The sequence below is a fragment of the Miniopterus natalensis genome, chromosome 6 (genome assembly GCF_054644295.1).
Source record: "Miniopterus natalensis isolate mMinNat1 chromosome 6, mMinNat1.hap1, whole genome shotgun sequence".
In the NCBI taxonomy this organism is placed as follows: Eukaryota; Metazoa; Chordata; class Mammalia; order Chiroptera; family Miniopteridae; genus Miniopterus; species Miniopterus natalensis.
In genome coordinates this window covers 81073786-81084886 of record NC_142086.1, presented here as the reverse complement: position 1 = coordinate 81084886, position 11101 = coordinate 81073786, and the positions used below count along the sequence as shown (strand labels likewise).

General features: G+C 47.4%; 1 protein-coding gene across 4 annotated transcripts in view; it reads left to right on the top strand.

Moving 5' to 3' along the window:
* Positions 1-9765: 9765 nt before the first annotated feature.
* Positions 9766-11101, top strand: part of APP (amyloid beta precursor protein) — a 192010-nt gene continuing 190674 nt past the window's right edge. For 2 of the 4 annotated variants that reach the window (XM_016197634.2, XM_016197633.2), the window contains exon 1: positions 9769-9915. In XM_016197634.2, the coding sequence (XP_016053120.2) occupies positions 9859-9915 (57 nt within the window). In that variant the 5' untranslated portion in view covers positions 9769-9858. Of the gene's footprint in view, positions 9916-11101 lie in introns of all 4 variants that reach the window. The other 2 variants (XM_016197637.2, XM_016197635.2) reach the window with 2 other exon arrangements.

The following is an 11101-nucleotide window of genomic DNA, read 5'->3' as shown; positions in this document are numbered from 1 at the left end:
GACTAGATCCCATGAGTTTTGGAACAAGAGTGACACCACAAAAATTGTCCCACCTTGAAGCAAAGGGGCAAGATCTCGGGGGTGGGCACACAGGCCTCCCAGAAGGTTTCTCTTTTGATATTTAATTTTACAAAGAAAAATTGAATTTCTTATGGATGGATGGTTGAGCTCTATTGTCTTAGCAATATGTGTATGAATTATGTTTTCAATATGTAAATATTATGTGTAAAACAATAAAACTGCAGTAATTTGGTAACCTGCCACTGGACGACTGAAAAATCATGAAGCAGATGAAAACAGAATGCTTAAAGATGCGTAAAATAAAACCTCACACTCCGAACATGGCCTTATCCCAGGAATTCAATTCTGGAAATTGCATTTCATGAATGATAGCCACTATATAAAATGGGAGCAGATTTTGCAACTTTCACATTTGATATCATAAAAATAGTGGCAATTGAGGAAATTTCTGTATCATGTGGGTTAACAGCAGACTTACCCGCATGTCTGGAAGTTTTGCTTTCGCCCGGGTAAGGGCTCCCTTCATCCATGGCCACAGGCCCTCTTTGGCAACAGCCCTTCTCAGGGAGCATTGCCATGGACAGCGCAGGAGTTAGAGCCATTTGGTAACACGGGCCTTAGCTGCTTCCCTGAAGCCTGTCCTCTGGCTCAGGGCGAGCCTGTTTCTTCACTCACCCCTTCTATTTGGTGTCTTGCAGGTCCCATCGTGCCTTCTTCCCTGTTCATTTTCCATGCCACAGATTTCTCGTTCCTCTGTCACAGGAATGACTATCACCCCCTCAGGGTGCTCGAGGGGGTGGAGAAGCACCCGCAGCCCCGTCTCTTTCCCTCTTGGGCTTGTGCATTTGTGACTGGGCCCCTCATCCGGGGACAGTTATGGGGCATCAAGGCTACTCTCTGGTCTTCCATGTTGCTTTGTCAGTAAGGAGCAATGAAGGGGAACAAAGGTTCTGAAGGCCGGCACGTGGCCAATGTACGGGGTTACCCGGGCACTTGGGGCAACTATTTGCTGGGTGTGGCTGCGTAGACCTAGAGGCAGCAAGAGAAGATCAAGGATACAGATGTAGAGCCTTCAAGAAGGGAGAGGGGACTGGTGGCCACTGATAGCATACATCTAAGAATAAAATGCGATGCAGCTCCTGATAGAGCCCCCTATATAACCTTTAAGACCTGGAAATATCCAAATTTTACAGGAGAACACAGCAACTACTCTATCTATGAAGAAATGAGTACCATGGGCACTATGGGACAGCTACATAGACTCACAATCCAATATCCACAATCTGTAGAGACACGTCAAATGTTCCCAAACAACTATTAGGGAAGGGTTTGAGGTCACATAAAAGGCGTGCCCTCTCATGAATCATAGATGGTGGAGTTTCAGAAGGGTAAGTGCAGACTTGAACTTGGGAGTTGGGAATTTCCTTCTCTAGGCAGAAAACATCATCGGGGTGCCAAGCCAGGTTTGAAATTCACCTGTTTCCTTTTTTCAGAGAGCTTCACTTTAATTTGTTTAATCTGGGATCTAATCTAAAACAGTTCTTTCATTTTATGCAGTTTTATCTGTCCAAGCCTTGGCTATATTGGGGAAAATATTAGAAAGTTCTTTAGGGCTTTACCTTTTTTGTTTTTTTAGCAATTCATGAGTCACTTTTGAAAGGACATATTCATGAAGTCTATTTCCCACTTAACATTTGATGCACAGAGAAGTTAATGGCTTATCTGATGTCACACAGCTATTTAGTGAGCAGTTATAAATTATTTCATAATCTTTTTTATCTTAATCATTAATTCCCACTGGCAGGCTACATATTAAACAATTTATTTCCCCTTTGAGGATTCTTTGTCCCAGAAGCACTTTATGATCAGCAATACTAAAACTACTTGCACCATGATATTTCTTATTTCTGTATCTACTTAAACTGTTCCCTCTTCCTGGAAGGTTCGCCACCCCTATTCCAGTCCCTACATTCACATTCCACAGGTCCACCTTTCAGGAAGTCTTCCCCAGTGACCCTTAAATGGGTAGGAACATCTCATCAGACAACATTGTATTATAAGAACCTATGTGAGTTATTTCTCTCTGACAAGAAGTGAATGTCTTTATATCCATCAAATCTAGCACAGTGATTGACAGAGTGTAGGTGCATAATCAATTTGTATTGAATGAATGTATTAGGAAATTAATGAGTACAGAATGAATGCATAAATAAGCAGTGGAAACAAGAAGCTTCTGTGAGAGGAGCTAAGAAATGATGATAGCTTAGTTAACCAAGAAAGCTGCAGGGTAAGGGCTCTTTCTGTTTTCCTACATAAGGCAGTCTCCAGTTATGCCTGCCGCAGGTAAAAGTCATTATCTTTCTGTCAGGTTCCATTTAGACCCTGAAGAGACAAACCCAGAGTGCCTACTAAAGCTGCCAGTGCCTAGAACATTACCTGATTTGCAGTAATTGTTCAGATTATTAACCGAGTGAACAAACATCTAGAAAATTTAGGATTATTTTTAAAAAGTGTTTTAGGGAGATGAGGGTGGTGTTACTACCTCTTGACCTGTCCCATAATAAGAGCATCAAAAGACAGCTGAAATCCAGCAATTCTACTCCTAGGTATTCAACCCAAGAGAAATAAAAATATATATCCACACAAAAACTTGTGTGTGAACTTTCAGAGCAGTATTACTCATAATGGACAAAAGGAAGGAGACAACTTAAATGTCCACCAACTGACAAATGGATAAACAAAATGTGGTATATCTGTACAAAGGAATATTATTTGGCCGTAAAAAAGAATAAAGTATGGATAAATGCTACCACATGGGTGAACCTTGAAAACATTATGCTGAATGAAAGAAACAGGTTAAGAAAAAACCACATACTTTATTATTCCATTCATATGAAATGTCCAGAATATGTAAATCTATAGAGACATAAAGTGGATTAGTGGCTGCTTAGGGCTGGAGAGAGGGAGGAAAGGGAGGGTGAAAGGATATGAGGCTTCTTTTAGTAGTGATAAAAATGTCCTAAAATTGGCTGTGGTGATGGTTGTACACATCTGTGAATATACTAATAACCATTGAATTGTATACTTTTAATTGGTTTAACTATAGTATGCAAATTATACTTCAAGAAAGCTTCAACAGAGAGGAAGAGAGAGAGAGACAGGGACAGAGATGGAGAGACAGAGACAGAGAGACAGAGAGTGCTGAAAACTTTCAAGACTAAAGGCTGCCCATCAGAATTCTCCTGGTACATTAACAAGGTTCACTTTAGGCATTGGCTGACCCTGTCATTTCCACCTTGCTAATTTTCAAGGACCCAACAAGAGTTCACCACTATTTAGCCTGTTTTAGCCAACTATCGCTTTGTGACACAGACCCACCAGGAAATGCATGCCACACTAATCTCCATTAGGTAAGTGTGGCTGGCATGGCATTTTTGGACTTCAACAGAGCACATGACTCTTGTGATACTTTTATGGACAAGCTATATTGGGTTAGATAAGGTACATATTTAGATATAGTTAGACCCGGCTAGATAATAATAATAAAAAACATTACAACTGAAGGGTATTTAGTAATCCTGTCTTCACAAACACATGAAGATGCCCAAGGCAAGCATATCGAATTTGGAGATGACTTTAAGGAATGCTGCACATAAAGTAAGATATTGAAATATTTCAGTAGAGTGGATAATAACAATGTTATTAGCAGAATAATTTTAAAACATGTCAAGTTAACAAAGGGTTATAAATATATATAGACATGTATATTTAAATATATATATATGTATATTTATATGTATATATAATTGAGCATATTATAATACATTTGTATTCTGGAAAGAATGTGCTATAGAGATAATGCAGCCTTTACACCCTCATCACCACCACCGAGACCCACACTGTCCATTATGGTAGCCACCAGCCAGATGTGGCTACTGAGCACTTGAATTGTGTCTGCTTTGAATTGAGATGAGCTGTCAGTATAAAATACGCACCAACCTTTGAAGACAAAGTACACAAAAAGGATGTCAAACATCTCATTAATAACTCTGACACTGATTACATGTTGAAATGATAATATTTAGCATATATTAAGTAACAGAAAATATATTATTAAAATTAAGCCGACTCTAAGTTTCTAGGAAGATAAAGCAACTTTAGATCAGGAAAATTGCATTACTTCATAAAGCCTGGCTGGTCCCCCCAGCCCACTGTCTTCGTGACTCGGGTCTGGTGAGATCACCAGATGCGGGAAGCATCACAAAATGAAATGAGAACGGGAAGTCAGGGGAACCAGGGACAAGCTTTGCCAATACACAGTCACATGACCACACGCACGTTACTCTCCTTCTCCGGGTGGCCAACGAGTCTTCATCAAATGAAAGGCTTGGCTTAGATGAACACCATGCTGGCTTCTCTTCTAAACACTGTAATTCTGGTTCCTCTTCAGCTCATGGGAACTGGAAGAGAGTTGGAGGTGAAAGGGTCAGTCACAGGGTATTATAGGATGGTGGTGGAAGCACCCTGGTGTGTTCAGACTGGAGGAAAATTGTGTAAAATCCTATCCTTCCTCACCACAGGAGTTCAGAAATGAGACAAAAAGGCCTCTGGGCCAGCCACCGAATATCTTCTCTTCAGATGTGACAGGTAAGAGAGCTCCAATCTTCTTATTCCCAAGAAACTAGTGAAGCTCTAGGTTGTCCCTGTGCTTTGGTTCATGAGGCTAAATCCTACATTGAACAACTATCACTGAAGGTGAATTCTGAAAGGAAGGAAGCCTCTGAGCGAAGGCACATCCTCGTGATTACCTGAGCTTTTTCACCTTGACTGAAAAAAAAAAATCTCATGGATGTTTCCTGGGTGTTGAATTATTGAGACAGCATTATAAGACTTCAGTTACACCAGTTCAGTTTCTAATACCTTGGTCTACCTTCTTCTGGACACAGCCTGCACATGGCTTTCAGAGTTGTTTAGAGATTTCTGGTGGAAAAGCACCAAATAATGTGGATAGAACCCGATTTTTTTTAAAAAAATAACATTTCCCAGAAGCTCCCAAGTTGTTGAGGCTGAAATGGTACAACTGAGTCTAAGCAAATCTAATTTCCAAGATTTAAGCCAGGGTTAATGCCAGGGCTCTAGAAAACCAACATTTGTGTTTTCTCCACTTTTCCCAGTTGATTTCTGTCTCATTTCACCCTTCCTTTGCAAAAGAAAATGGGCCTGCCTAGTTCCCCTCTTAATTTAGTTGGTGTCTCTTACCAGGCTTCACAAACCCACCAGAACAAGGTGGTTCCTTGGGCGCCAGACCTTGCAAGGTTTAGAGAACAGACTCTGTTTTCACTGATAACTGGAAAACAGAGATAACCACATTCCTTTTCAGACCAGGCTCCCTAAACCTTTCCCTTCTTTTTCTTTCTGGTACAATAATGAGGACTGACAGGGATGCGTGACACCATTAGCAGTAAATGAATTTTTCAGTAGGGACTAACAGAGGAAAACCGTGGAAATTCAGATTTATTTATTTTTCACCTAGAGAGTTCTAGATCTCCTTACGCCTTTGCTCTCTATGTATACTGTATGAGACATTTCAGCAAAGGCGTCTTAAAATTAACCCCACTGCTATCTCCTTCAACCCTCCTTTCTGGAGCCCTTCATGCATCTTTGTAGAGGTCCTGAGCGCTTCTTCGGGGCCACCGTCCGCGAAGATTAAAGGCAGTGCAATGAGCTCCAGTCTTATCCTAGGCTTATCTTTGTAAACGTAGCTATGCTTCCTCCTTTCACACAGGAAAACTTAAAGAGAAGCTGTCTCAAATGTGAATTGGATTTTGTCCTACTTCTCCCTGAAACTGGGAAGAAGCTGGTCATATACTTGCACATTTGTGTTATAAATATTCAAAGACTCTCTTCCAGTGTCTTCCATGTAACACACATTTTAACTCCTGCTTTAAACTTTAGAGTGCTTGTTAATGGCATCTGTTATGCCCTACTTTAAAATGTCTGTCAGCCTAATACTCCTACTTTCTCCCTCTGTTTATTTATCTTCAAGGTCATGCATGGAAACACCTTCCAGTGGAAAGAACCCATCTGTTTTGGCAAAAATAGAGAGGGATGCTGCATAAACAGGTACCTTCTTTAAAACTGAAAATGCATGGTCGCATTTTAAAGGTTCGTAGGCATTCTAAGGTAACGGTATTTGTGAAATTTTGTTTAACCACTTACTGCTCAAACTTATTTGATTCCAGAATTCTTTTCACGTATGCGTATGCACTTAGTCACAGGGTTCCACGGTACACAGTTTGGAAATTGTGCTAGGGGATGTTACTGTTCGTTTTTCAAAAATTATCATTCTAATGCATCATGTATTAGAAAATAACCTTGAGTAACATATATAATTCACTTCTTTCTCACACAGTATCTACTGGAGTATTTAGGGTTCATCTCACAAATATTTAATCTCCTTGTGACTATTTGGTTTTTACAAGTAAACACAACGAAGCATATCTGCTCTTTTGTAATATCATGGTAACTTCATCTGAATGGTTTTCAGCTCCTCTGTTGGGGACAGGCCATCAGTCATCACAGAAAACTACCACAGCCACACCCAACATTCATCTCTCATCCACCTTTCCTTTGGTCTTTATTTGCCGTAGTCAAGATTCTTCCTATTGTACATGCCCTTATGAGAAGAGATCAGGGCACAGACACACACAGAGGGATGGCCACATGAAGACACGGAGAAGGCCACCTGCAAGCCAAGGAGAAAAGCCCCAGAAGGGATCAACCCTGCCAACACCTTGATCTCAGACTTCTAGCCTCCAGAACTGTGAGACAATACATTTCTGTTGTTTAAATCAACCAGTTTGAGATTCTTTGTTACGGCAGCCCTAGCAAACTAATACAGGGCTCACCTTCTGGCTTTGATTAAGATTGTTTGGGATGCTCAGCCTGTATGGCTCAGTGGTTGAGCATCCACCTAGTTCCGGGTCAATTGTGGGCTCGATCCTCAGCAGGGGGCGTGCAAGGGGCAGCCACTCAATGTTGATTCATGGGTGTTTCTCTCTCTCTCTAAAAGTCAATAAAAACATTTTTCAAAAGCGATTGTTTGGGATATTTGTGGGGCACAGATAACATCCTAAACACAAGGTAACAGATGTGGCTCACAGTGCTACACATAAAATAGATCTGGGAGAACTGATGGCTAGTGTGACCAATCTGAGTTGACAAAACTGAATGATGACGTTTGGCTGCACACTGAGGTGGGCAAGACAACACCCCATGCTGCAATGGGCAGAGCACTCACGGAGTATTGTCAACAAACCAGAACACATTTAGAGGAGAAAGCCCAGGGCTTGCTGGGGAGGAACCAAAGACCATGCCATCTGAACATCCGTTGAAGGACGTGCCTGTTACCTTGAGAAGAGAGGACGCTGGAGGCAGAAGCATCATGAAAACTGCTGGCAAATATGTGAACATATGTGGTGTGGAAAAGCTTTATTCAGCTTGGTCACGGGGTACAAGGACATCTGAGCGGGAGGTTCAAGAAAAGGTAAGGAGGTAAGAACTTTGTAGAAGCCAGAACAGCCCAAAGACAGAATGCACTGTTTGAAGGGATGATAAACATCTCACAAGTTGAGGCATTTAAGTCTGGGCTGGGAATGTTGGGAGATGCCAGCCAACTGGTGGTTGGACATTTGTAGGGTTCTCACTAGGGATGTTCCTCTATTTTCTGCTCGAGAATCTGAAAGATACCCCACGGCAGGAAATGGCATTAGATACAGAACAGAGATAGTGGCTGAAAAGTAAAAGCCATCAGGATCTCTGAGTGGTAATGGAGCGGGAGGAAATGTAAGGACTGCCCATCATTCTGACAGTCAGTCATTAATCATCTTCCCTGGGAGAACATCCTGTCCAGGGAATGTGGGAGTGTGGTGAATTTCAACCATGGAAGGGGAAACCGCTAAGTCCAAGGACTTTCATTTCTATAGATTATAACCTTGCTTCTGTGTATTTGAATTCCGTGCTCAATAAAAGTCCCTTACTCTTAAAAGTTGCCTCCCCCCTCCTAGGACTGCCTTCATGGGATGCAACTCATGCAGTCACACAGGGCCCTGTGCTCAGAAGGACCCCATGGTTGGTTTAACAATCTGTGCCACCAACTTAAAATTCTTAATTTTGGAAAAAAAGGGTCCTGCCTTTTCGTTTTGCAAAATGCGTGGCTGATCCTGCTCCCTCTCCATCTCCAAGCCACACTTCTCTTTGCGTTCAGGTGCCTTCAATTGCTCGAACCTGGGACCGTCAGGGAGCTACGGTGTTGGGTAAATGTGTTCAGGAAGCAACTGGGTTTTGCTGTCACTTAGGATTTCCCCTGCAGTACCAACTTCATGTCACTTACTTGCTGTCAGATTTGGGAATTCTCTTAGCTTGCGTTCCCTGACTTATAGAAGTAGGAATAATACTAGCAAGGGCCTCATTGGCTTTTCGTAGGAAGTGACAAGGCATGTAAAGAAATATTGCATGATGACAAATATTTGTTGCTATTTGTTGAGGACTTTCCAAGGACACTCAGGGGAAAAGGTAATCCAAGGGTCAGGGTTGGAGGGGGCGGGGAGATGAAAAGAGCCTTTAGGGAAGCTGGCAGGTGAATGCTGACTTCTCAGGAAGTCACCACCCCCTGGCCCAGCCAGGACCTCACACACTCCCTCCCACTGGCCCCACAGTGGACTGAGGCTTGGTGACCCATGCTCCTTCGGGTCAAGAGGAAGGGACACCTATGGACAATTCTAGATCATTCTAGACACAATAAAGAACAAGGGCAAAGTTTGAGGTCAGAAGTTCTTAGTTATGGGGGTCGAGTAAGAATCATCTCTACAGGCCCTCTCCCTCTTAACTTTCACTTCACCCCATCGCTGATGTAGGTCCTATCCCTGTCTGACAAAGAAAAAGAAATAAAAGGATCCCTGCTGACCGGCCTCTTCTCTTAAGACCCCCCTCTCGCCCCCCCCAAACAAAACAAAAAACGCACAACAAATAAACAACAAAAATTTTTTAAACCTTTCTTTCAAGGGTAAGTAAATGGGTCGCCAGCCTCTTCACCAGCCCGACTCCTTTCTCCTTTGGTTCGTTCTAAACATAGAAATTCCAGGTTGCTTGTGGCTGCTTTTGACTGGGGGGGGGGGGGGATGAGGCTTTTGCTCTCTCAACAAGCGAAGACGACATTCTGTTTCCTTTACACTGATCTCGTTCCCATTCTCTTTTTAAAACGCCTCCCCCGCTTCTCCCGGCCCGGATGAAAATCGAAATGCGGCTAAAAAGACGCACCCCAGCAGCAGCCCGCCCCGTGACATCCCGAGAGGCCCGCGCGCTCGGCTGAGTCAAGCTCGCGGGAGCGAGCGGGGAGCGCTGCCGACTCCCCGGAGCCCGGCGTCCTGCGACTCACCTTGCCCGCCCCGCACCGTCCCTCCGCGGGTCCCGGACTCCCCCTCCTCCTACCCGGGGGTCCCGGCCGCGGGCGGCGGCGGAGGCGCGCGGGGCGCGGGAGGCGCGGGGGCGCCGCACCTGTGTGCGCTCCGGGCCCGAGCGCGCAGCGCCGCGGCGCCTCCGCTAGGGGTCCCCCTCGGGTGCCGGGCGGGGTGGGCCGGATCAGCTGACTCGCGGGGCTCCGAGCCCTGCAGCCCGGCTCCTGCTCCGCCAGTTTCCTCGGCGGCAGCGGGCGAGAGCACCCGGAGCAGCGCGACCGCGGGAGCCACGGGGACGGCGGCGGCGGCGGCACCGGCAGAGCGCGCGCGCGGCGGACCGCACTCCCACAGCAGAGCACTCGGTGCCCCGCGCAGGGTCGCGATGCTGCCCGGTTTGGCACTGATCCTACTGGCCGCCTGGACGGCTCGGGCTCTGGAGGTGGGTGCCGCCCTTCGGAATAGGGGGAGGGAGGACGGTGCGGAGCCGCCCCCCCCAAGTCTTTAATCCCGAGAAGCCGGGGGGGGGGGGCAGTCGAGAAGACCCCTCTACCCTCAGCACCCAACACCCTCGCTTGCGGTCGCCCTGCGCATCCCAGCCTCCGGCCCAGCCCTATCCGGGGGACGCGCGCTCCAGCGGGCGGAGGGGGAGCGGGCGAAGTGTCTGGGTCCCGGGGTCCCTTCACTCGGGGTTGAGCAGAGGAGGCGATCCCGAGCTCAGACCCTAACTCTGTCCCTGCGGCCGGGGGCTGGGACCGGGGGAGGCGAGGGACATCCAGGTGGAGCACGTGGGGTAAAAATCGAAAACGCTGCGCCCCTGGATCCTGTCCCCAGAGCGCAGTCGCTGCCCTTCCCTTTCTCTCGGGCCCTGGGGAGGAGTCGGGACGGCTCGGGAAGCTGCCCCCCCCCCACCCCGTTTCACCTTCCCTCCGCATCCCCACCTCGCCCCTGCGCGTTCCCCGCCGCCTTCCTCCCCGCGGCGGCCTCCCGAGTGCGACCCCCGTGGGGGTCGCGCGCCGCCTTCCGCAGGCAAACTTTGCCCGTTTCTGCGTCTCCCTTTTGTGTTGAGTTCGAGGGAGGGGAGGGGTCGGAGACCCACCTCGCACCTTCCCCCACCTCGGGCGTTCGCTCGCACCTTCAGCGTCTCGGCGAGAGGGAGAAGGTCCCCGGGAACAAAAGCCACGACACCCCGCCCCGGCCAGCCCGGGGCGCGGCGGGACGAGCCGCGGGAGTCGGCGCGCCTGCGAGGCTCCCCCGGCTCCGCGGCTGGCGCGGCGCGGCCGTCCCGGGGGGGGCAGGGGCGCTGCTGGGGCGGCGGTGGCGGGGCTCCGGGCGCCTCCGCCTCCCACCCGTCGCCGCCGAGACTCGCTAATTCCGTGCTGGGCTGTGAAGTCCGCGGGGAGGAGCGCGCGGGGCGCGGGGTGCGCAGTGGCCCGGGCGGTGCGGGAGTCACGAGCTCGCCCCTGCTGTGCAGCAAAGGAGGCGTTTGTCTGCCCGCGGCGCGGCCTCCTCGCTGGAGCGCCCGGCCCTCGCGTGCACAGCCCCGGGGGGCGCGGGCTGCTGGGGAGGGTGCTCCCAGGCTTTTTTTGTAGGGTGCAGATAAAAGGACTGAATTGAGTGAAGATTAA